Source organism: Carcharodon carcharias, chromosome 16 (genome assembly GCF_017639515.1).
Source record: "Carcharodon carcharias isolate sCarCar2 chromosome 16, sCarCar2.pri, whole genome shotgun sequence".
In the NCBI taxonomy this organism is placed as follows: Eukaryota; Metazoa; Chordata; class Chondrichthyes; order Lamniformes; family Lamnidae; genus Carcharodon; species Carcharodon carcharias.
In genome coordinates, this window is record NC_054482.1 from 76,664,337 (window position 1) to 76,692,136 (window position 27,800).

At 41.0% G+C, this 27,800-nt stretch overlaps 1 protein-coding gene across 2 annotated transcripts in view; it reads left to right on the forward strand.

Annotated features, from left to right (window-relative positions):
* pomgnt1 (protein O-linked mannose N-acetylglucosaminyltransferase 1 (beta 1,2-)) overlaps nt 1-2,821 on the forward strand; it is a 61,347-nt gene extending 58,526 nt beyond the window's left edge. For both annotated transcript variants that reach the window (XM_041208855.1, XM_041208856.1), the window contains 2 exons: nt 1,794-1,903; nt 2,186-2,821. In XM_041208855.1, coding sequence (XP_041064789.1) covers nt 1,794-1,903; nt 2,186-2,258 — 183 coding nt within the window. In that variant the 3' untranslated portion in view covers nt 2,259-2,821. The remainder of the gene's footprint in view (nt 1-1,793; nt 1,904-2,185) is intronic.
* The last annotated feature ends 24,979 nt before the right edge of the window (nt 2,822-27,800 follow it).

Consider the following 27,800-nt stretch of genomic DNA (forward strand, 5'->3'; position numbering starts at 1 on the left):
GTCGTAAATTTTCTATGATATCTTTAGGTGTCGCTGTTCCTGTAGTCCCTTTAAAATTGTACCATATAAGAGCAGGGAAGTTATGCTAGGGCTGTATAAGACACTAGTTGGGTCACAGCATACCGCTCTCGTCAACACATGAACAGGAAGGGTGTTTAATCCTGGTGCATATTATTTTCCTGCTTCGGAAGAGCTAACCATTATTTTCAATGTTATAGTACGTGGCACCTTATTTGTTATACTAGCACCTCCTAGCCCTGCAAGTTCTAACATGAATGGCAACACTATATATTTTCTGTTCCCGTTGCAAATCATACATCATGCTGAATTGGATGCGGATTACTGCTGGGTCAAAACCCTGAATTTCCTAATTAACACCATCATAAGAACATCATCACCATAAGACAGCAGTCGTTCAAGTAAAAAGATCCACCATCTTCTTGGAGCAATTACGGATGGTCAGTGAATGTCAGCACTGCCCCTATCCCAAGTTCAAATGTTTTCATAAGTGGAAATGTGGCTGGCTCCCTATAATCTGGTAGCACATTTTATAAGTGTAGTTTTGAGTTTATGATGCCATCAGGTTCTCAATCATAAGTATGTTTTTATAATAGAATGCAACTGATGGAATGAGATCCATGTATCTCCCATCATCTATAATCCAGTCATGAAAAAGCACCTTTATAGTATCTTTTTGCAGCTAAACTGCACCCCACTTTGATTCCCCAGTGAATGCCAGGGAGTTTGCTTCTTGTACTTAACAAGTCCTGAAATTGGATTGTTAGGCCAAATTCAGGGATTCTGTTGTGGATACAAGTTGTTTTCTCGACTCACTGCCTCCCAAGAAATTTGCTCCAATCAGTACTCTACTGAGAGAATGCTGCACTAACTAAAGTGCCATTTTTTTTTGGATGAAACATAAAATTGCAGCCCTGTCAGTTGATCTAAAAGATCCCACGACACTATTTGAAGAGCAGAAATGTTCTCATGGTGACATTTTTTCTGCACCAAACATTATTAAAGCTGCTTACCTATCTCATTGCCATTTGTGAGATCTTGCTGTGCACAGATTGGCTGCATTTGTTTACATTATGATGGTGCATCAGCATGATGAAAGTACTGTAAAGGCTCGAGTTGTGAAAGTTGCTATACCAGAGCTCCCACCTTCTCTTTCTCACACACTAGCTCTCTACAAGCAAGCAATAGAAAAAAACTTTAAATGTCAAAATTGAATCAGCCATGATATTAAATAGAGATATTTTAACGATTCCAGGAATGAGAAATTGCAGTTACAGAGATAGATTGGAGAGGTTGGGACTGTTGTTCTTGGAGAGAAGAAGGCAAAGAAGAGATTTGATAGAGATGCTCAAAATCATGAGGGGGCAGAGTAGATAGGGAGAAGCTGTTCCTGCTTGTAAAAGGATCAAGAACAAGCACAGATTTAAAGTGATTTGTAAAAGAAGCAAATGTGTCAAGAGAAAAAACATTTTCACACGACGAGTGGCTCGGGGCTGGAATGCACTGCCTGGAAGTGTGGTGGAGGCAGGTTCAATCGAGGCATTCAAGAGGGCATTGGATGATTATTTCTATTCAAGTAACATGCAGAGTACGGGGAAAAGGCAGGGCAATGGAACTGGGCCATAATGCTTATTTGAGGAGCCGGTGGAAACACGATGGGCCAAATGGCCTCCTGTGCCATTAAAATTCTGTGATTAAATGATTTTGTCAGACTACTGGATCTAATGACTTCTGTCCTTAATTGTTCTTAAAAAAAATTGCTATTTTATTTCAAGTGCCTACATATCTGGGATCTGGATGTCCGAGGTAACCACAAAGGCATGTGGCGACTATTCAGAAAGAAGAACCACTTGCTTGTTGTGGGTGCACCTTCCTCTCCTTATTCGTAAGTATTGAATTCCCTTCACCCCCATCAGTCACTCATAATGAAGTGAGTACTTTATGCAACTCTTTCTGTGGCATCTTGCTTATTTAAAAAAATTATGATCAGGCAGATTTTAATGCTAAATGGAAAAGTAAGCAACATTCAAGGAGAAAGGATAAATTCTGTTGCATTTAATCATTCAGGAAAGATTCAAACTTTTGACAGAATAAAGCAAGCAGCATAATAGCAAGTGTTCTGTTGAAAATTGAGAAATTAAATATTTTTCCATTTACTTTATGTTAGGTCAAAGAAACCTGCATCAGTTACCCCCATTTACCTTGAACCACCTCCAAAGGAAGATGTGGAATTAAGCTGAGAATGGGCAAGCAAGGAAATCCACTATGATGAGCATGACAATTTTAAACCACTATATTTAATGTACAGTTTACCATGATGTTTACATGTTGGTTTATAATGGTTTGCTTAAAGTAAAGAAAACAATTTTTTACCTGCAGCTAATACTTGATTACGTGTAACACTACTAAAGACATAGTTTGTAAATTATGGATCCAAGTATTTATTTTGCTTGAGCATTTTCTGAAGCACTGGCAACATCAATTATTTGAGAAAGTGAAACCAATGTATCCCATAATTTATGAATCAAGTCCTAATTCATCGTAGCAAAATATTATAACCAATAAGTGGAGAAATTGACAAAAAGGATTCCTTCAAACCAGTGTTTTATTTCCTTATACCATGCATTAGTTTTTTTCTACAATAACTCTCTTGCACATGTTTGTATTTTGTACTGTGTATTTGGGTGATGACAAGAATTACAACACAGAACCTTGTCATGATATAGAATTCTGGAAATAAATAAACCACTATAACTAAGCCATCAGTTTATGTAACCTGTGATTATAAAGCTGAGAGATCAAAGTTGAACTTGCTTTGTGGTCATATTTTGCCAAAAAAAACTTTACAGAGATGTAGCTATCTTACTACTGAACAAATGCTAAAAATGCTGCATCTAGAAAGTAAGGAAATTGTCCAATATAGCATTATTCTAATAAACTGGAGGCCCCAGGTTTGTGTTCTCTTAGTTGATCCTAACTTGGACTGATTGCCATTCAGTAATCCCTGCTGGAAAGTATGTATCTGTGCACATCTTGGATTGGGCCTACTTGTGATGTTCTCTGTGCTGACATGGCCCATCCCATGAATGCTTGCTATTTACATTCAATCTTGGCAGATGCTGAAGGAACCAGAAGAATGCTGATACCTTTGAAAATATAGTGCCTTTGGGGAAGGGATAATCTCCTGAAGAGTTTTCTGAAGATTTAAATTGTGTACTCCAAATATTGGTTAGCTAGTTCCCTTTTAGAATTTGTGTATTTGCCAGCTTGTACTCCTGCACAGCCACTATGTCTTAAGTAATATGATGTAGTTCAGGCCTTTATTGCTTCATAAAATGAATGAAACCACTGATTCAAACTAACAAGAATAGAGGAGTGTTTGTAGCCCTCGTTTTATTAAAAAGTTTTTTAAATTAACATTTTTTATCAGAGAGTCTATTGACACTTGTTTTGCCAATGAGTCGCACTGTATTAGAAAGGCTGGTTCTACTTAACATATGAACATTCAAATTAGGAGCAGGAGTAGGCCACTCAGCCCCTCATGCCTGCTCTACCATTCAATTTGATCATGGCTGATCTGATTGTAACCTTAACTCCACATTCCCACTTACCCCTGATCATCTTTCACACCCTTGCTTATCAAAAATCTATCTAGCTCTGCCTTGAAAATGTTCAAAGACTCTGCCTTTTGAAGAAGAGAGTTCCAAAGATTCACCATCCCCTGAGAAAAAATTTTTCCTCATCTCCATCCCAAATGGGCGACCCTTCATTTTTAAACAGTGACCCCTAGTTCCAGATTCTTCCACAAGAGGAAACATCCTTTCCACATCCACCCTATCAAGACCCCTCAGGATCCCATATGTTCTAATCAAGTAAAAGTAACTTGAAGTTGATGCATCACCATGAGCAAATGGAATGTATTGAAGGGTCCTAAAGGAAGTAAGGGAGGAAACTGCAGAGGCACAGTCCATAATCTTCCAATCCTCTTTAGGAACAGGGGTGCCACCACAAGACTAGAGAATTATAAATGTTGCGCTCTTGTTCAAAAAAGGGTGGAAGGTGAAACTTAACAACTACAGACCAGTCAGTTTAACTTTGCAGGTGGGAAATCTTTTAGAAATAATAATCCAGAACAAAATTTTGAGTCCCTTGAACGAATGTGCATTAATTAAGAAAAGCCAATACAGTTTTGTTAACTTGACTGAGTTTTTTGATGAGGCAATGGAGAGGGTTGATGAGGATAGTGCAGTTGGTGTTACACGTGGACTTCCAAAGCACCACATAAGTTTGCCAGCAAAATTTAAAAATTCATGGAATAAAAGGGACAGTAGCAGCATGGATATGATGTTGGACAGGAAGCAGTAGTTGTGAATGCTTGTTTTTCGGACTAGAGAAAAGTATACAGTAGAATTCCCACAGAAATCAATATTAGGACCGCTGCTTTTCTTGGTCCATATTGATGACCTAGACTTGGATGTAAAGGGCACAATTTAAAAATTTGCAGATGAACTGTGAGGATGACATCGACTTCAAGAGGACATAGATAAGCTGGAATAGGAGAACACGTGGCAGATGAATTTAATACAGATAATTGTGAAGTAGGAAGAACAAGGAGAGGCAATGTAAACTAAAAGGGTGCAGGAACAAAGGGAGGAATTTTCTCCCTGTCGGGGGTGAAGTGCAGAAGCGGGCGCTCCAATCGGTGCCCCCGATTGGGGCTGTGCCGCCATTTTACGTGCACTCCTTGTGTGGGCGGGGTGGGGTGGATGCCATCAGCCGAGAGTGTGCTCTTTCGCACATGTCCACGAAAGAGCACACTCATCTCCCTGAGGCTAAGTGCTGCTTCGGAGATCGGTGCCAAATTTAAAAATTGTAAAGGTGCACAAACAAAATTTCCTTGACATGTCCCCTCATGTGACGTCCATCACTTTAAATCAAACATTTATAAAATTTTTTAAAACAGTCATGAAACCTCATCCTGCCCGTGAATGAGGTTTCATGCTTTTTCTGAAGCCCGCCAGGGCTCCCGGCCTGCCTGCCAACCTTAAGGTTGGACGGGCAGGTCCATTAATTATGTCAATTACTTTTTAAATGGCCTCTGTTGGCCATTGATAGGTCGGTGGGTGCACGGCTGATTTGGCTCTGCCCCCGCCAACCTGAAAATTGAAATGACGCGGGGTGACATCGGGAGTTCAGCCCAACGTTATTCCGTGTCATTTTACGAAGATCCAGGCCTAAGAGACTTATAAGTTTATGTGCACAAATCATTGAACGTGATAGGGCAAGTTGAGAAGGCAGTTAAAAAGGCATTCGGGATCCTGACCTTTATAGATAGAGTCTTGGAGTGCTTAAAAAAAAGCAAGGAAGTTATGGTTCAGCCTCATTAAAGTATTATGCCCAATTTTAGGCACTGCTCTCTAGCAAGGATGTGAAGGTTTACAAAGAGGGTGGAGAAAAGTTTTACGTCAATGGTTGTAGGAATGAGAGACTTCCATTACGTCAATGGATCGGAGAAGCTTAGAAAGGAGAAAGTTGAGAGGAGATATGATAGAGGTGAACAAAATTATAAGGGGGCTGGACAGAGTAGGTAGGGAGAAACTGGCCCCATTGTCAGAAGGGTCAAGAACCAGAGTACACAGAGGTAAGGTGAAAGGCAAAAGAAACTGGTGACATAAGGAACACTATTTTACACATGAGCAGTTAAGATCTGGAATGCACTGCATGAGAGTGTGATGGAGGCAGGGTCAATTGTGGCTTTCAAAAAGGAATTGGAGCACTAAGTCGTGGCTTCATAGTGGATTTTTTTCTAATATTCTGGCCAGTTTCCCTAAAGAAAACTACATTACTTGCTACTGCATGGATTAAACATAAAGACAAGATTTTTTGTAAATCACATTCTTACTATGCGACTGAATGATCGTGTTGCATTGCTTTTGATCAACATCAGAATAAAGGATTTTATGCATTGTAACAAGCATAAAACTGCAGATATTGGTGATCAAACAGAGAAGTTGATGTTTTAGGTTTACACCCTTTCTCAGTTCTCTCCACAGAGGATGAGTGTTTCTGACATTTTCTCTTTATGCATACTGTTTTGTAACTGCCTCTGATTAGGGGTTACTTCCAATCATACTGTTTGCTGGAAGAATGGAGAATTATGTTTTATAAATCCAGTTTTTTAATAGGTTTGGATAAGCCTGTGCTGCTATGGAAAATGATGACTTGGTGTTGGTTTAACTGTTGTCAGGAGGTGACTTGAGCAGACAATCTAGGCTGACACTTGGGACTCGGTTTTTAGCTCAATCGACCCAGCTGTTAACCTGTTAAATTCTAGACAGTGAGTTTAATTGCAACACAAAAACAGAATTACCTGGAAAAACTCAGCAGGTCTGGCAGCATCGGCGGAGAAGAAAAGAGTTGACGTTTCGAGTCCTCATGACCCTTCAACAGAACTTGAGTTCGAGTCCAAGAAAAAGTTGAAATATAAGCTGGTTTAAGGTGTGTCGGGGTGGGGGGTGGGGGGGGTGAGGGGGAGAGAGAGAGAGAGAGAGAAGTTGTGGGGGTTGGTGTGGTTGTAGGGACAAACAAGCAGTGTTAGAAGCAGATCATCAAAAGATGTCACAAACAACAACAAAAGAACATATAGGTGTTAAAGTTGGTGATATTATCTAAACGAATGTGCTAATTAAGAATGGATGGTAGGGCACTCAAGGTATAGCTCTAGTGGGGGTGGGGAGAGCATAAAAGATTTAAAAATAATTAAAAATAATGGAAATAGATGGGAAAAGAAAAATCTATATAATTTATTGGAAAAAAACAAAAGGAAGGGGGAAACAGAAAGGGGTTGGGGATGGAGGAGGGAGCTCAAGACCTAAAGTTGTTGAATTCAGTATTCAGTCTGGAAGGCTGTAAAGTGCCTAGTCAGAAGATGAGGTGTTGTTCCTCCAGTTTGCGTTGGGCTTCACTGCAAGAATGCAGCAAGCCAAGGACAGACATGTGGGCAAGAGAGCAGGGTGGAGTGTTAAAATGGCAAGCGACAGGGAGGTTTGGGTCATTCTTGTGGACAGACCACAGGTGTTCTGCAAAGCGGTCGCCCAGTTTACGTTTGGTCTCTCCAATGTAGAGGAGACCACATTGGGAGCAACTAATGCAGTAGACTAAGTTGGGGGAAATGCAAGTGAAATGCTGCTTCACTTGAAAGGAGTGTTTGGGCCCTTGGACGGTGAGGAGAGAGGAAGTGAAGGGGCAGGTGTTGCATCGTTTGCGTGGGCATGGGGTGGTGCCATAGGAGGGGGTTGAGGAGTAGGGGGTGATGGAGGAGTGGACCAGGGTGTCCCCGGAGGGAACGATCCCTATGGAATGCCGACGGGGGGGTGAAGGGAAGATGTGTTTGGTGGTGGCATCATGCTGGAGTTGGCGGAAATGGCGGAGGATGATCCTTTGAATGCGGAGGCTGGTGGGGTGATAAGTGAGGACAAGGGGGACCCTATCATGTTTCTGGGAGGGAGGAGAAAGGATCATCAAAGGATCATCCTCCGCCATTTCCGCCAACTCCAGCATGATGTCACCACCAAACACATCTTCCCTTCACCCCCTCGGTGGCATTCCGTAGGGATCATTCCCTCCAGGACACCCTGGTCCACTCCTCCATCTCCCCCTACTCCTCAACCCCCTCCTATGGCACCACCCCATGTCCACGCAAAAGATGCAACACCTGCCCCTTCACTTCCTCCCTCCTCATCGTCCAAGGTCCCAAACACTCCGTTCAAGTGAAGCAGCATTTCACTTGCATTTCCCCCAACTTAGTCTACTGCATTCGTTGCTCCCAATGTGGTCTCTACATTGGAGAGACCAAACGTAAACTGGGTGACCGCTTTGCAGAACACCTGCGGTCTGTCCGCAAGAATGACCCAAACCTCCCTGTCGCTTGCCATTTTAACACTCCACCATGCTCTCTTGCCCACATGTCTGTCCTTGGCTTGCTGCATTGTTCCAGTGAAGCCCAACGCAAACTGGAGGAACAGCACCTCATCTTCCGACTAGGCACTTTACAGCTTTCCGGAATGAATACTGAATTCAACAACTTTAGGTCTTGAGCTCCCTCCTCCATCCCCACCTCCTTTCTGTTTCCCCCTTCCTTTTGTTTTTTTCCAATAAATTATATAGATTTTTCTTTTCCCATCTATTTCCATTATTTTTAATTATTTTTAAATCTTTTATGCTCTCCCCACCCCCACTAGAGCTATACCTTGAGTGCCCTGCCATCCATTCTTAATTAGCACATTTGTTTAGATAATATCACCAACTTTAACACCTATGTGTTCTGTTGTTTGTGACATCTTTTGATGATCTGCTTCTATCACTGCTTGTTTGTCCCTACAACCACACCAACCCCCTCCACTTCTCTCTCTCTCTCCCCCACCGCCCCCACCCCCCCCCCCACCCCCACACACACACACACACACACACACACACACACACACATTAAACCAGCTTATATTTCAACTCTTTCTTGGACTCGAACTCAAGTTCTGTCGAAGGGTCATGAGGACTTGAAACGTAAACTCTTTTCTTCTCCGCCGATGCTGCCAGACCTGCTGAGTTTTTCCAGGTATTTCTGTTTTTGTTTTGGATTTCCAGTATCTGCAGTTTTTTTGTTTTTATCTCTGAATTTAATTGCGATGTTCGTTGAGGGTCAACTCGAATCTGCCAGAAAGAAGCAGCCATAGACAGGTCCAGTAAATAATATGTATCATGACACAATTTTAAATGCCTGGGATGCACACTCAGCAGGCAACCCACAGCTTAAGGTGTAACTGCATTGGCTTCACAAACCTTAAGTGAGGTGACTAGTAGCTCAACCTAAAGAGGCACTTATCTGCTGGCCTCCAAGAATGATGGGACCTGCCTGTGACACCTCCTACCTCAGTTTATGTTGCACCACACTTGGTAGCAAAGCCTTACATAAGGTATTGTTTCCTCACTTTTAAGAGTTACTTTCCCACTTTAAGTAGGCTTCTGGCTCATGAGCCAGAAATTTCCAGAAACCCTGAAAATGGTTGGGTTTGCCAAGCAAGTCAGTGAATTGGGTGAAAATCCTGCTGATGAGAATCCAATGAGGTCTGGGAGTTAAAATAACCAGGCTGCAGGAGATGCATTTTTAAACCAATGCTTGAGTTTTAAACACGTACCTGCAGAAAACTGGCCAGAGTTAAAATTGGTGTCTCAGCGTATGATTGAGGGACTTTTACATTGCCAGAGATGCTGTCTTCCAGGTACGAAATTAAACCAAGCCCTGAAAAGGAACTCTTGTATAGTATCCAATTATATTTTTAAAGTTTTCAGTGCCAAATGCATATGCATGCACAAGTATTAAAGAATGAACAACAAATGTTTCTTGTATGTCATTGATTCTTTTAAAATAAAATATCCAGTTCCTTGCGAATATTTGAATGTTTGGATAAGTACTTTAAAATATATTTAGCGTGGCAACATGTGCTCTTAAATATAGAATAATGGCTAAAAAGCAAGAAGATGTTTGTTGAACCAGGTCTGAGGATTCATTGTGAGAATTCATAGAGGCCTAGCCTTGTCTTAAAATCAGCCTGTTTGCTGCATGAGATTCAATTTTGCGTAATTATATGGTTACACCTGGAGCAAAGAAGTTGCAAGCCCTTATGCTCTTAATGTAAAACGTACATAAATTGTACAAACTGAAAAAAACACCACTAGTATAGTCCTTCAAACTAAATGCTGAGTTGTTAAATTGATTTCAGCTAAGTTTTTAATAGTCAAATGATTTATATCTGCTATGCCATAATACAAATGGTCATTGGTAGTACAGGACTTGAATATTGTTGAAAAGAGAGACATGTTGCCGAAGCTTTTTGTCTTTCACTCATTAGGATAAAGGCAAGAATGCCAAATTTCAAACGATCACAACAATTTATACTATAGGAGACAAGGGTGCTGATTGATTGGCAAGTTGATTTTGATTGGCCTAGGTGCTGCCATGGAGAAAGCAACAGGATCTAGGCTCCCCAAGCTCGCAGGTAATTCAAGAAAGGTGCAAGGCTTGAACATATTCCTCTTGCTTGCAGAGAACGGGTCACTGTGTATGAATGTATATCGCTTCTAGCAAATGTAAATGAGCCATGACACAAGCTTGACTAAGTAAATTGGCTGTTGGTGTAGCTATTAGCGTAATCAAGATTGTTCAACAAGCGCTGCCTAATCGCAGAATCACATCTAACTTGACATTTTGTTTTGGGTATTGCAAATGTAGGCTGGTTGAGAATGTTCTGAATTCTGCCTTTTATAAACATAAGCAACATGCTGTTTGATTCAGTCAGCTAATCGCTGTGACATACAACCTAAGCATACAACCGTAGCACCACCACCAAAATTCATACACAACATTGCTCAATTGTGGTAGGCAGAACTTCTTTGGACTGACGGCAACATGCTGTTGATGTAAAAACGCCGCTCACATAGCCACTGAATTATAGCAGCAGTGAAAAGGCTTGTTTAACATGTTCAAAATTTTATGACACTTTGCCTTTCCGGGGTAATTTGTGCTAGACCGGGCACTTTTCAGGTCTGTAAGTGGTGATCTTTGGCCCATTTTCAAGTTTACACGATACACAGCGAGCAATGATCTGATCAGGAATGTCCTACAGAAAATTTTTAAACACAAATTCAAAGATCTTGAATGTATCATCCACATATTGGAAATATGCATGGGGTAGAAGGTTAGAGCTCATTTCATCAAAAACACGTTTCTCATGAAAACCAATGAAAATGTTAGACCGTGCTGGACCTATAGGGGATCCATGGGTACACCATCTCTTTGGGCATACGCGACATCTTTAAAACTGAATTCAATTGCACGAGTTGCTAAGTTCATAAATTCAATGAATGCTGATTCAGAAAATGGTATATCTATATTGCCATTATATAGCGGCATTGTGCAAATGTCTGACTTCTTTTAGTGTCATGTTCATAAATAAACTGGCAATGTCAAGCACACGGGCAAGGCATTGCAATCAACTCAGTTATCTGGTCTGCCTCAAATTACCCTGGAAAGACAAGGTATCTCAAAAACCTGAACAACATGTTAAGCAAGCTGTTTTATGCTGCTACTGCGCAGTGGTTACGCAAATGGTATTTTCCACTAAGAAGATATTTCCGTCAGTCCAAAAAGATGTTCTGGCTAGCACACAATTGAACAATGTTGTGTATGTATTTCGGTGTTGGTACGATGCCAGTTACATAGGCCATATGCCCCAGCAATTGGCTAATCGAATCAAACAGCATGCTCCTTCGGTTGTCCGTAATAGACAGAGTACAGAACATAACCAGCCCATACATACAAAACCCAAGACAAAATGCCTACTATTAGATATATTCCTGTGATCGGGAAGCACTTGCTGAACAATCTTGAGCACGCTTACAGTTACATTAACGACCAATTTAAGATAATCAATTGAGCTTGTAACGTGACTCATTTACGCTTGCTAGAAGTAATATACATTCATATGGAGGGACCCATTATCTGCAAGCAAAAGGAATATGTGCAAGCCTTGCATCCTTTTTTGCATTACCGGGGATCTTGGGGAGCCCATAGTTCCCCATGCCTTTCTTCATGGCAACACCTCGGCCAATCAATTCAACTTGCCAACCAATCTACAACCTTTTCTCCTGTACTATAAATTGTTGTGATCATTTGAAATTTGACATTCTTGAATTTGTCCTGATGAATGCAGGATGAAAAGCTTCAACAACATTTATTTTCAGCAATATTCATAATACATTTATTGTAATGGTAATGATTATCGTTAGTTTTACATTTGTGGAGGACTGATGGTTCAGCTCAATCAGCATTCATTTCTGGATAACATTAGTAAACCAGGAGTTAAACAGTTTCAATGAATGCTGCACTATGGGAGATTAAAATTCATATTATTATGACGCATTTAATGTAGGACAACTCATGAGTTAAATGCAATGTTATATATTAACATAGAGAGATTTCGTTTTGCCTACAAACAGAATAGCTACGTAGTCAGTAACTGAGCAAATGAGAGATGGCTGGAATGTAAACATTTGGCTTCATGTCTTTATTTAATGCTCTCGGTTACAATGCCTCTCAGACAATGGCTTTCACAGTGTGTTCTTACATATATTTTCACTAACAACTAAAATCACAAAGTTCAGCAGAAATGAATTTCATTAAGGTGTTGTGGTGCATAGTTATAATACAAATTTTTAGAAAAGCCAATTTATAGGTCACATTTTGTAAACCTTAGACTAAGTTTAAAGACTGTTTCAAAATGGACCCCAAGGTCACCTGAATTTCTTGTCGATTTGGACTGGAACCCCTTCAGCCAGACAAAGAGGAGACATCTTCAGACATTTACATTTAAAAATCAATGAATGTTCTAAAAGAGTGATCTGACAATCACTTTTCCTCAAAACATAAAGATACTAACTGATAAGCTACTGTAAAATGTGAACAACCTTGACCCCTTTTGATCACTACACTGGGTAAGGAGACTTTGGATAACTAATGGAATTACCACTTGCCTTATGTGGAAACTGACATGGCATTCTTGTACAGGTCACATGATCATGGTGACCATCTTGGTTTCCCAGAAGGGAAAAAACAGCAGAAACTGTGAAACAAGAATATTGGTCCAAACTGGTCTTGTATACCTTAAAATGGAACATCAGTAAAAACTGGGAAATAAGAATAGTGGTCTGAACTATTTTTTCCTTCTGGGTTATCTGCAAAAAGCATTGAAAAGAATAGGGAGCAGGCAGATCCACAGAGAACCACTTTGGAGAAGCTTCATTCCAGGGAGAGACTGAGGTGGGCATTTAAACCAGACTGATCTACTGTAAAGTAGCTAGGCAGCTAAAATTGCCACACCTGCAGAACAGAAGTAAGGAACCTTCTCTCCTTCCTGTAAACCTGATTCCACTTGTGAAGCTTATTCTGGAAGGGAAGGGGGGATGATTACAGAGAGAGGAGCAACCAGTAAAGGGATGAGTGAAATTTGCGGACTTAACTGTGGGTAAATAGTGAAAGATTGTTTCCACTGCTGAGAAGGTGATGATTGTAGTAGAGCCTGGAACATTATTTAGAAGGGAACAAGATGACTATTTGAAAAGTCGTGAGAGAAAAGGATCTTGAGAAATTGGGATTACAGGAGACAGTGGCAGCACAAGCACAGGAGTGATTGACTTCCTCCTGTTTTAGAATTTCTATCATTCTTTATTGCATCTTTGGGGGTGGGTGGGGTGGGGGGGTGGCGCAGTAGGGTTGGAGTGGTGGGGGGAGGGAAAACTGTAGTATCTATGAACATCCCTGAAAGCAACATTAGTTGGTTTCTGCTAAGCCTTACAGTTTTTGAGGGGCATGAATAGAAAGAATCTGTTTATTTCCTTTAGTGGGGAGGCCAACAACTAGGGGTCATAGATTTAAAGTAAATGGTAGAAGGAATAGAATTTTTTTCAACCAGAGAGTGGTGGAAGTCTGGAACTCACTGTCTGAAAGGGAGTAGAGAGAGAAATGTCCAAGACATTTTAAGAAATACATGGATATGCATTGAAGCGCAATAACCTACAAGGTCATACACTAAGATTTATAAAGTTGGATTAGGCTAGATAGCTGTTTTCCAGCTCACATAGACACAGTAGACCAAATGGCCTCCTTCTATGCTTTATGGCAGAATCGTCTCAGGGTTGCACAAAGTGCTGTAGCAGGCATTTTACCCGCTGACCACAATGCTGGGTTTTCAGGGCGTATCGATTGCTTTCACCTCATTAGTTATGCAACCACCGGAAAGACGCAGTCTCGTTGATGGGCAGCCCCTGAATCGTCCACCCCGCCATTACCTCACTATTTCCTCATTCCGGGTGTCATATCTAAACTGCAGCCGCACACTCAGTTCTCAATGCTTGCAGCCCGGGACTGCTCCAGTGAAGACATGGCCCTGAAAGCCAGGGAGAGTTCAGTGACCCGTCACTGGAATGCCTATTGGAGGTCTGCTGTGATGTCCCCCACCCCCTCTCTGGTGCAGGAGGTCCAGCAATCTCACCACCCTGGCTTGGGAGGTGGTGGTCAGTGCCAATGCTGGGCAGAAGAAGTTGGCTATCCAGTGCAGAAAGAGGATGAATGATCTCATCCCTGCTGCCAGGCAACCATCTCATCACTCTAAACTCGCACTCACATGGCCATCACACATTCACTGGCATCTCACTGCCAACTCAAGGAACATACTACTCACTCTCTCACATACCCTCACATCTCCATCTGGTTCATCTCTTCTGAAGACTGCCCCCTCAGCCCTCGCCATCTTGAGACCACTTGCACAGATCAACATGTGCCACCTCACGCACCCTGGGATACCCTCCTTCCGCAGTACAGCCTTCGCCCTGCAGCCTTTTCCCTTACCTGAAGCCATAATATTATTGGGATTTATTGTAAAGGTAGGTTAATAGTGGGATTTGGATTATTTCAGCTCTGTATAGGTGCGTGGGGGATTTAATTGAATTGAAGACAGCTGGTCTGGAGCATTTTAGTGAACAAAAGGGAAGCTAGGTTTGAAACGCTAAATATATAAACCTGGTTGAAGTTTTAGAATGTGAGTTGTGAGGAATATTTGCATTTTTAGATAAACCAGAGTCGTGAATTTCAAAGAGATGGTTAGGTATTACACCTAGTCAACAGAGGCTAAGCCAAACAACGTGTTTATTTTTCCCAAAGATTACTGGTATTATGAGTACTATGGAAGATTTGTATTATGGAAAAAGTAAAGTTGCAAAGACATATTGGAACAATAGAATTTGCCTTGAAAAGGGAGAAACCCGTCTAAAAGAGCTGAGGTTATGGTAAGGTGGAAGGATTTCTAAGATCTAACAAGTCTGAAGAGCTTTCAGCTTCTGGGTATTAAATTGCTGTCCACAGGAGCCGAAGCTAAGAAAACCAATTGTGGATCTCACTGTCCAGGGTATTGTGTGCTTTGCCTTGGTCTGTTGAAATCTATTTTGTTTTATTGTTCCCTTAACGGAGGTGTAACTTGGAGGCAGATTAATTAGGGGAGCTAGGAGTTCTCAAAGTAGTAATTTGTAGACCTATGTATGTGTTTAAAATCTTTTCTACTGTTACTGAATGTTTAATTCAGTTTGGTAAAAAACTCCAAGACTTATTATGTTAAAAGGTGCTATATAATTACAAGTTGTTGTTGTTATAGAGTTATCAATCTGGAGCTGAAATATTGTTCAGTGGTACAGGGACTCCTTCGAGCCAAGTCTGTAGGGGATATTAAAGCAGCAAATGCTGAAAACATTCAGATGGCAGCATCTGTGGAGAGAAAAACAGAGTTAAACTTTCAGGCCAATTACTTTTCATGTGAACTGGAAAAACTTAGAGATGTGACAAGATTAATGCAAGCACAAAGGCAGGGAGAATGGAATAAAGGTCTGTACTGACTGGAGGGCAAGAGAGATTAAATGACAAAAGGGATGGTGTGCAAGGCAAAAAGAAATGTTTAGGATAAGTAAAGAAACAAATAAGATTTCTAGAGGAGACGTAAATGGAAAAGCAAAATCATCACCAGCAGCTACTACCCAATAAACAAACAACAAAGGGGGGGTCAGAGATTATAATCTGAAATTGTTAAATTTAATGTCCAGCCCAAAATCTGTTAAGTGCCTAATCAAAAGATTAGTTGCTGTTCCTCCGTTAATGGTGAGTTTCAATGGAGCGATGTAGGGGACTAAGGGCAGAGAGGATGGAGTGGGGCAATTGGAATCTCGGTGTCATGCTTGCAAACGGAATGGAGCTGTTCCACAAAGTGATTACCTAATATTGCCAATATAGAGGAGACTGCATCATGAGTACTAAATATAATATACTAATTTGAGAGAAGTACAAGTCAATTGGTGTTTCACCTGGAAGGAGCATTTAGGGCCTTGGATGGTGGTAAAAAGCAAGTGCTGCATCTCTTGCGTTTGAATGAGAAGATGAAGTAGGAAGGTGAGAGGGTCTTGGGGAGGGTGTTGAGAGTGATTGATGAGTAGACTAGGCTATCATAAAGAGAGCAGCTGCTTCGGAAGTCGTTGGTGAAGGGGTTGGTGGCATCACACTGGAGGTGGCGGAGAATGATCTGTTGAATGTGAATTTTGGTGGGGTGGTAGGTGAGAATGAGTGGAACTCTAAAGTGGTTTCTAGGAGGGAGAGGGAGGGGTCAGAACAGAAGTGCAGAAAATGGAATGGAACGATTGAGGGTCCTGAGAACCATGGTAGGGGAGAATCGTTGGTTCTAGAGAAAGGAAGACATATCAGAAGCACTGGTATAAAAGAAGGCATTCCCTGAACAGATATGATAAACTTACAGATACAAATGAATTCTTCTAATCTTCATTAAGATTTATACATTACCCTTACAAAGTGGTCCATGTGTACAACAGGAAAGCAGTTGATATTAATACTATATAAATTACAGCTGCTTATTCTATGGGTCATCTCATATCTGCACATACTCACTTTCCAGCAGGGGTCATAGTATTTACATTAAACTGGAGGTATTCAGCTGCAGCAGTAAATTCAGATGTATTATATAAACTTGCAATACCCTATTACTGTTTTGGTTACTTTTATGCACAGAAGCACATCACAAGTGCTTATTGTTTCACATTCAGTTGAATTGCTATACAAAGCCATTAAAGGTTAAGATGTTTTCTTCTGAATTGTTTTAACCTATCAAATAAAGAGAGTGTATCACATACCATGCCAAGTCCTACAAAGAGAGCCTTAGATAAATAGTACCTAAAGACAATGTTGCATAAGTCCATTAAGATGTTAGTCACATGAGGAAAATGATTTAGTCATTAGTGATCTGATCATTTGTCACTGATTAAGCCCTTATGAATTTAACCCTCTAGTCTTGAGAAAGTGCAAAGCACTTCAATTACAAAATGAGTTTTTATTTAAAGTTAGTTAATTTTATTCAGTTTATTAGGTGCAATAGCTTCCTAATTTGGGGTTAAATACCCCTGCTTTACATTTGTTTGGTTCTATTGCAGCATTTACCTATAGCACTGGCAACATCCCCGAAAATCCTGTAGCATTGTTGTAAAATAGTGCTAATGCCTCCGAAAGCTCTGAAACCCACCTAGAAAGATCAGTTGGAAAATGTAAAGTTGGAGCAACAAAAGAAACATTTGAGTCCATTGGTGCCAGGTTGCCTATTTTTCTGGTTATGTGCTCAGTATTTAGTCGGGCCATGTAGAACACAAGAAACATAAGAAATAGGAGCAGGAGTAGGCTACATGGGCTGTCGAGCCTTCTCCACCATTCAATATGATCATGGCTGATCTTGGGCTTCAACTCCATTTTCCCGCCCGCTCCTCATATCCCTTAATTCCATGAGACCAAAAACCTGTCTATCCCTGCCTTAAATGTATTCAGCAATGGAGCATCTACAACTCTCTGGGATAGAGAATTCCAAAGGTTCACAACCCTTTGAGTGAAGTAATTTCTCCTCATCTCAGTCCTAAATGATTAGCCCCTTACCCTGAGACTGTGCCCCCATGTTTTAGATTCCCAACCAGCGGAAATAATCTCAGCGTCAGTGCTATCAAGCCCTTTCAGAACTTCGTTGGTTTCAAAGAGATCGCCTCACATTCTTCTAAACTCCAGATAATATAAGCCCAATTTACTTAGCCCCGATCATAAGACAACCCCCTCATCCCCAGGACCAACTTAGTGAACCTTGCCTTTACCACCTCCAGTGCAAGTATATCCTTTCTTAAATGTGAAGACCAACTGCACATAGTATTCCAGATGTGGTCTCACCAAAGCTCTGTACAACTGTAGCAACATTTCTTTATCCTTGTGCTTCAATTCCATTGCAATGAAGGTCAACATGCCATTTGCCTTCCTAATTGCTTGCTGCACCTGCATGCTAATTTTCTGCATTCCTTGTACAGGCACACCCAAGTCTCTTTGACATCAATACTTAAAAATGTCACACTTTTTAAAAAATATTCTCCTTTTCTATTCTTACAACCAAAGTGAATAGCTTCACATTTCCCTACATTATACTCCATTTGCCATCTTGTTGTCCACTCGCACAACCTGTCTGTATCTCTTTGCAGCCCCTCTGTCACCTCCCAACATCTTACCTTCCCATTTAGCTTGGTATCACCAGCAAACTTTGACACATTACTCTGTCTCTTCATCTACGTCATTAATATAGATTGTAAATAGCTGAGGCCCCAGCACTGATCCTTGCAGCATTCCACTATTCACTGCCTGCCAACTTGAAAAAGCTCTGTTTATGCCGACTCTCTGCTTTCTATTCATTAATCAATCCTCTATCGATGCTATAATATAACCCCAACTCCATGAAACCTTATCCTTTTGTGTGGCATCTTATCAAATACCTTTAGAAATCCAGATATAATACATCTACTGCTGGCTCTTTACCTATCCTACTAGTTACATCCTGATACAACTCTAATAAATTTGTCAAACAGGATTTTCCTTTAGAAAAACCATGTTGACTTGTTCTAATCACACCATGCTTTTCTAAGTGCATTGTGAAGATTTCCTTAAAATAGATTCCAGCATTTTCCCAACTGATGCTAGGCTAACTGGCCTCTAGTTCATTGTTTTCTCTCTCCCTCCTTTCTTGAAAAGTGGTATAACATTTGCCAACTTCCAGTCTTATGGGACCATTCCCATATAAAAGGAATTTTGGAAAATCATTGCCAACACATCCACTATCTCTGCAGCTATCTCTTTTAGAACTCTAGGACACAGGCCATCAGGTCCTGGGGATTTGTCAGATTTTAATCCCTTGAATTTCTCCAATCCTTTTTCTCTAATGTAGATTAGTGATGTGGTTTCCAATGATTGAGAATGGTCCAATAGCCAGAAAACAACTCACAAGTTGTGACATGGACACAAGCTCTGGTTATCGCGCATACCTGAAGTTTTGGGGATGACACATCCACTTCTACATTAAATGTTCCTGTAACTCTTTTGAGTACAAACCTGTTTCCATCTGTTTCAGATGAAGTTACATTGTTTCATAGTTTACCAGTGTGAGATTTGAACTCTTGATTAAATGTTCCTGTAACCTGAGCATAATGAAGGCAAGTACTAAGTGTTTCTTTGATAGGCCACAGTGAGTAGTTAAGCAATACAGAACAGGAAAATCCCAGGTTCAATTATGGTTCATTAGTGTTTGTTGATTACAGCCTAGGCGACCATGGGGAGCTAAAATTTGAATAAGCAACCATGCTTCTCAAAACCCAGCTCCAGTTCCCCACAGCTATCTAGCAATTTGCTGAAAGTATGCAGGTGTGGGTGTTGGTTGAGCATATGCTGAGATTGCCAATTTTCCAATTTGTGCTCCCTTTGAGCACTGCTTTCCGGTGGGAATTGCTGAATTTACCTTGTACTTGTCATGGTACCAACAGTCCCAAATGATGTATCACAATGTGTGAACTGAGACAGTGAATATTGATGGGAGTTGACAATATTCCTATCTTTGGCTAAATGTTAATACTCATGCATTTTCAGCAGGGGTCACTGAATTGCAGTCTAGAGTGGGAACCCAGTTGATCTATCTCTCCTCAGTCTAGATATATCAAAGCCATTTGTAGCATATCTTCCACAACACCATTTAGAATATCTAACTCAGCACATGGATGGAATTAATCTGGTACCTTCCTGTCTCACTCAATATCATGCCAGGCAGTCCATTTTTACCTATTGAACTCTTGTCTGCTAAAAATTTAATCCGGCGCTGTGTAAGATAATGAATCATTAAAAAGGAATAAAACTGAAGACTCAAGGTGCTATGGAAGATGATGATGCCATGGGATCCCAGAAGCCTTCTTAAATTAGCAGATAATCATTGGTTTTATCATTACTGTGATAAAGTTGTCACTGCTGACAATTAATTGGAGCTTCTTTTCATTGATCGGAGTATTGTTGCTATGGAAACCATTGCTTAGCACATGATTTTCTCTGATGAATGAATTAAAAAGGAACTGCTGCTTGAATTCAAATGTTTAACATGTTCTTCAATATCATAAAAGGAACTTACATTCATGAAAAATCCTATTTTATGGTTTTAGAAAATACAGTACATGGCTAAAAAAATACAGCATACTTCCTAATATCTGGGTACTAACTGTTCCAGATATTTAATATGGATGTGCTTGTTTTTGTTGTTTTTTTCTGTAGTAAATTCTTTAAGCAATCAATTGTGCTGCAATAATGAGAGAGAAGCATTCAGATGGACTATCAGGAGGACTAGAGTTTCCATGAAATTCTCTCCATGTCCCATTGTAACTTTGGCAGCAGATGAAGAGAAGGACTGCTGTAGAAATCTTTAACTTGGATATTTTTAAAAAAATAATTCTCTATGGATGTCACTGGCAAGACCAGCACTTATTTTCCATCCCTATTTGCCCTTGAGACAATTGAGTGGCTTATTAGGCCCATTTCAGAGGGCAGTTAAGAGCCCAAGGCATTGCTATGGGTTTGGAGTCACATGGACGTTAGACAAAGTAAGGAAACATTGCTTTTTCAGAATAGGACCAGATAGGGTTTTTACAGTAATCCAGTACTTTTATGGTCACTGTTACTGATACCAGCTTTTTGTTCCAGATGTATTTAGTTAACTGAATTTAAATCTCTCAGCTGCCATGGTGGAATTTAAACTCATGTCACCAGATCATTAATCCTCTGAATTACTAGTCCAGTAACATAACCATGATATCACCATACCTACTTTTGTGATAGGAATTCTGCGATCTTCTAGTAAGGGATGTTGCAGTAAGTGGTTTTACTTACCTCCCTCGCTACCAATAGCTATCAGAAGCGTGGACTTGGATTCTCCCCTACAGGATGCAGATTTGACAGGATGAAATCTCCATCTGCTCCTTCTTGCCTGTGGTAACTCTATCCCTTTGTCTTAAGTCAAGGCAAACTAGAGATGCTGCTAGCGGGAGTCCCACCAGCAAGAGAGAGGGAATGGGATAGGAGGGAGAATCCCTGAAGTGCCTAAGCAAGGATGCCACTGCAGCACTGGAGACCTGTGGTGGTGAAGCCTTAAGACGGAAGAAACACCCAGCAAATTGGAATGAAAGGTCCTAAAAATGGTCTCAGCTGGTAAATCTGGGACCACCTAGACAGGGAGGAATCCATTACATAGTCTTTTCTATCCAACTGGTAATTTACTACTGGTTCACACAGGGGGCCCTGCTAACTTTTAAACTATCCCAGAAAGTGCGAGGAAGGTATGGGCAGCGCTGGCCCTGATGGAAAAGGGAAATTCTGATTGGGCGATTAGTTGATGGTAGATCTCACTACCTAACTTTTCTGCGATTCTATGCGATTCCAGTGAGTTGATTGGTTCTTAAGTAGCTGCTGCTAGGAACTCATGTTTCAACCCCAGTAATTTTGAAAAACATAAATTTTTAAACAAGCCCAAGGAAAGTGAGAATTTAAATGTGCAGAAGAGGGAGCTGATTTGTAAGGGCAAAGAATTTCTATTTTCTACTAATCTCCAGTTTATGGTTAATAGTACAAGAATAAGGTTAAAGTAAGTAAAAGTGACTAAAGTTAAAGTAAATAAAGTGATTTAAAAGCTTAAGGTTAAGGCATGGCAGGACAGCTCAGCCAAGCAGAATGCCCATCCTGTTGAATGTGGGGAGTCATGGACAAGCACAGATTGCCTTCTGGGGTTATGATGTTGTGGTGATAAAGGAGACCTGGCTTAAGGAAGGGCAGATCTGGGTGCCAAATATTCCTGGTTACAAGGTATTCAGAAAAGATAGGGAGGAGGGGTGGCATTTTTGGTTAAGGAAAGCATTGCAGTACTGGAAAAAGATGTGTCAGAGGATTCAAGGACATAATCAATTGGCTAGAGCTAAGGAATAAGAAGGGTACAATTACATTGCCCAGTGTAATATATAGACCACCAGCTAGTAGAAAGCTATAGAGGAACAAATCTGCAAGGAAATTACAGAGAGGTGTAAACGTCATAGAGTAGTTATAATGGGGGACTTTCATTACCCATATATGGATTGGGATAGTGGTAGTGTAAGGGGCAGCAAGGGACAAGCATTCCTAGATTGTGTTCAGGAGAATTTCCTACAGCAGTATGTGTCCAGACCAACCAAAAAGGAAGCACTGCTAGATCTGGTTCTTGGGATGAGGTGGGTCAAGTAGATCAAGTGACAGTGGGGGAGCATTTAGGGGACAGTGATCATTGTATCAGAAGATTTAGGATGATGGTGGAAAATGACTTTGGTCAATCTGGAGTAAGAATAATCAACTGGTGGAGAGCGGGCTTCGATGGGGCAAGAATGGAGCTGGGCCGAATAGACTGGAACCAAAGGTTAGTGGGAAAAACAGTAGCTGAACAATGGGCTACCTTCAAAGAGGAGATGGTTTGGGCACAGTGAAGGTACGTTCCTTCAAAAGGGAAGGGTAGGACAAACAAATCCAGAGCTCCCTGGATGACAAAGAAGATAGAAATTAAGTTAAAGAAGAAAAAGTGTGCTTACGACAGGTGTCAAGTAGCAAATACAACTGAGAACCAAGCTGAATACAGAAGGTTCAGAAGGGATGTGAAAGTAAATACTTGAAGCAAAGAGGGATTATGAAAAAGACTGTCAGCTAACATAAAAATAAATTTCAATGTATTCCATAAACTCAATAATGAAAAGGTGGTAAAAGGAGGAGTAGGGCCAATTCAGGACCAAAAAGGGGATTTACACAAAAAGAGGCAAGAGGCATGGCTGAGGTATTAAATGAATACTTTGCATCTGTCTTTACCTATGAGGCAAATGCTGTCCAGGCCATGGTGACAGAGGAGAAAACTCAGTCACTAGAAGGGTTTAAAATTGATAAGGAGGAAGTATTGGATAAGCTGTCAGTACTTAAAGTTGATAAGGCTTTGGAACTGGATGAGATGCATCCAAGAATATTGAAGAAAGTGAGTGGAAATTGCACAGGCACTGACAATAATCTTTCAATGTTCCCAGGACTCGGGGGAGATTCCGGAGCACTGGAGAATCACAAACATTACGCCCTTGTTCAAAAAAGGTTGTAAAGATCTGCCCTGCAATTATAGACCAGCCAGTTTAACTTGGGCGGTGGGGAATTTCTAGAAACAATTATTCAGGATAGAATTAGTGGTCACATGGAAAAACATGGATTGATTCAGAGGAGTCAGCATGGATTTGTTAAAGGAAAAATGTGTCTAACTAACTTGCTGGAATTTTTTGAAGAGATAACAGAAATGGTTGAAGAGGGCAATGCTGTTGATGTTGTGTACATGGACTTCCAGAAGGCATTTGATACAGGGCCACACAACAGACTTGTGAGGAAAGTTATAGGTCATGGAATATAAGGGACAGTAGCAACGTGGATACAAAATTGACTGAGGGATAGGAAACAGAGAGTAATGGTTAATGGGTATTTTTCAGGCTGGAAGAATGTTTGTAGTGGAGTTCCCCAGGGGTCAGTATTGGGACCCTTGCTTTTCCTGACATATGTAAATGATCCAGATATTGGTGTGCAGGGGACAATTTCAAGTTTGCGGACTACACAAAACTTGGAAAAATTGTAAACTCTGAGGAGGACAGTGTAGAACTTCACAAGGACATTGACTCATTGGTGGAGTGGACAGATAGGTGGCAGATGAAGCTCAATGCAGAGAAATGTGAGGTGATACACTTAGGTACAAAGAGACAGTATAAGATAAAGGATACCAATCTAAAGGGTGTGCAGGAGCAGAGATCTGGGTGTATATGTACATAAGTCATTAAAGGTGGCAAGACAGGTAGAGAGAGCTGTTTCTAAAGCACATTCTATGCTTCATTAATAGGGGCATAGAGAGCAAGAGCAGGGAGGTTATGATGAACTTATATAGGACACTGCTTAGATCTCAACAGGAGCATTATGTACAGTTCTAGGTGCCACACTATAGGAAGGATGTGAATGCATTGGAGAGAGTGCAGAGGAGGTTTATGAGAATGGTTCCAGGGATGAGACACTTCAGTTATGAGGAAAGATCGGAGAAGTTGGGATTGTTTTCCTTGGAAAGGAGAAGGCCAAGTGGAGAATTGATTGAAGTTTTCAAAATCATGATGGGTCTGGACTGAGTAGATATGGAGAAACTGTTCCTGCTCATAAATGGATTGAGAACCAGAGGGCACAGTTTTAAAGTGTTTTGCAAAAGAAGCAAATGCAAGATGAGAAAAAATTTTCACAAAAGCAAGTAGTTAGGGTCTGGAATGCACTGCCTGGAAGTGTGGTGGAGGCAGGTTTAATTGAGGCATTCAAGAAGATGTAGGATGATTATTTAGTTAGAAACAATGTGCAGAGTTACAAGAAAAAGACAGGAGATTGGCACTAAGCTAAAATGCTCAGAGAGCCAGTGCAGACATGATGGGCCATATACCTCCTCCTACACTGTAAGAATTCTGTGACTCTATGATTCTGTGATTCAATCTTGAGAATTACCCCCATAAAGTCTACACTGTAATAAGGAAATATGGGGAATAAGTATTTTTATTACTTGCACCATTCTGTCTTGTAGAACACATATCAGATGGTAATAAAGCAACCTGCACCTAGAACTGCATCAGTGCTCAGTTACAGATTTTCCACAATTATGGCCTTTTAAGTACTTTTGAAGTGCAGTCAATGTTGTAAAGTAGGCAACTTGGCAGCCAATTTGCACACCAAAAATTAAATACAATATTGAATACTACCTGTACATTCTCAGAATGCTGTACTATTGAATGCAATATATATAATATATTTTATTATAAAGAATACTATAGCCAACAGGTCCATACAGTACAAGACTAAACAGACCTGGCAATATATTATACACTACTATACTAACTGTATTTATACAAAGATATATAAAACTTGACTTAAACAAAATATATTCATAAGGTATAAATACAAATGAGTCCACTACTCTGCAGCACCACATTTGCCGGCATCCTTCCATTTACATGTGATGATGGACATGCAGCAAATCAGTTGGGGATGGGGTAGCTTCTATGGTGTACTTTTGCTGATTGCTGAATAAAGAGACCAACCCATGAGATTCTGCCACAAGGGCCACACATGAAGTGGTTGTCAGGTGTTGTGGGTTGTTGTTTTCGGTATTGGCGCTTGTTGCCAAGCCTCTGTCGCCAGATGATGTCACCATTTTCTACTGTCATCAGCTAGTGACTCCCAGGTCTGAGAATCGATGCCTGGGTCTTCATGTCATGCTTGCAACCAGCCTTGAAGTGGAGTTTAGGACATCTTATTGACCTCCTGGCTTCAGCTACATCACCATACTGTAAATCCTTTGATGTATATCCATCTTCCCTCCTGCAAATGTGTCCAAACCAGTGAAGTCATGTCAGCTTGATGAGTGCCTACATGCTTGGGAGATTTGCCTTTGAGAGGACTACCACACTCATAATTTTGTCCTTCCACAAGATGCCCAGAATTTTCCGCAAAGAGGGAAGTTGAAAGTTGTTAACTTCCTTTCTTGAAAGCTGTAAGCCATTCCTCTTTCACAGTCATACAACAAGGTATTGAGAACCATAAATCAGCATCTTGGTCCTAAGAATCAGCTTGATATTATTCCATGAATATTTTGTGAGTCAGCTAATTAAGGTTTCCTTATGTGCCTATTGAGTTCTGTATCAAGAGACAGACGGTCTGTCATCATGGACCCAAGGTAACAGAATCTGCTAACCTTTTCCAGCAGGGCGTTATTTCATGTGATCAAAGGCACAAGTGATATCCTGTCCCATGACCACGTTTTTTTTGACATTTATAATAATGGGGAACAAGATGGGAGAGACAATCTAGATGTCTCTGTAGCTAAGTATCCATGTGAGCAACTAGCACAAGCAGCGTAGAGGAGTTCTCTGATCAAGATATGTTGAATTTTTGCGCTGGATTTTCAGCTCAGCGTGCAGGCGTGTGCCTGACGTGCCTGAGCATGAAATAGCGCGCGATGAGGTTGGGCAAGTGTCCTGATGTCATCGCGCACTTGCACAATATTTTGGTTGGCAGGTGTGTGCAGGAGTCAGCAGCGTACCCACCAGCAATTAAGCTTTCACTGAGTGCACTCCTGCGCATGTACAGACTTCAGCACTCGTGCTCCTCCTACCCCCATTCTGGCAACGCTGAGGTTATCAGTATGTGTATCACACTGGCTGGCGGTTAATTGGCCAGCCAGCATGAAATCGAGGTCAGGGCCTGATTGTGGGCGGTGGATTGTTGTGCGGCCATTCCTGGGCCCACCTACTGTGCTCATCCAATGAGGGGAATATCTTCCCCTTTGTCTTCGTTTTCAGTTGGGATAGATCGTGGAGCTTGCCATCTGATCTAGTATGTAGGTAAACTCATTCCATATTTGCAGCGAAGGCAAAGATCAGGAGCCTGGAGAAAAAGATAGCAAATGAAGTGGGGGCTAGGTCAAAGGTCTCATTCACGCCATTCTTCATCCTGAAACTGTGGGTAGTGGTGCCAATATCATGGAAGGAGAAGATGAGACTGAGGAATGCACTACACTATGCACTACATATATGTTAGGCGTTAAATGTGGTGCCTCTCTGAAAATTACACTGAGTATTATCCTTAGAGTGCACTGAATATTTTCCAGACAATGTATATTTAATTTTATTGCATTACATTTACTTAGTTTTAACACTGAAATGGTAACACTGTGGTTACCTTACTAGACTAGTTATCCAGAGGCTTGGGCTATTAACCTGACAGATGTGAGTCCAAATCCTATGATAACAGTCTGTGAATTTAATTCAGCTAATTAAATAAACCTCAAATTTAAAAAAATGACATATCTTGTGACCTATTGGATTGTTGTAAAAACCTAATCAGCTCATTAATATACTTTAGGGAAGGAAATTTGCCATTTTTACCTGGTCTGGCCTCTATGTGACTCCAGACCCACAGCAATGTGGTTAACTATTAATTGGCTTGTGAAATGATCTAGCAATCCATGAAGGGAGCCCACCACCTTCTCAAGGGCAATAAGGGTGGGCAATGATATCAGCCTTGTCAGTGACGTTGTCATGAAGACATGCTTTATGTCAAATAATGATTCTTAATCCATTGGCTGCAAACCTAATTGAACTTTTAAAAATAAACTTTTTAAAATACAGACTAAAGGTAACTTGAGATCACATCCCAAGATGGCTACCCCGATTTACATTACTGTACATTCCACATACCAATCCAATTGGAATGGAGACAGGTTGTCTGCGAAACCCAAAGACAATGGCCTACATCTCCTGTCCCATTTACAAGGCATTAAGACAATCACCTGAGGAATTCAACTGTTGGAGAAAGACTATTATGACTAATCACTTTGCCAATGAGACCATGGTAAGATAGCTTTCCAGACGTTTTAATCAACCTATCCTTGGAATACACAGACAATTAAGTTGTTTGGATACCCCTGGCTGTTGGAGAAGGAAGATCGCATGACAAGCCAACCCATTGTTTTCTGAACAGAACTGAGGATAAGCATCTGAGAAGCTGAGAGAGAAGATTCAGATGGCATCCTTCTTGCAACCGCAACCCCCCCACCCCCCAGCCCCCACCCCACCCCCGCCACCCCCTTGACAAGCTTTGAGCCCTGTCTGCTGACTGTGACCGTTCAGGGACACTTCTGGTACAAACAGAGACTTCTTAACAAAAATTCAGC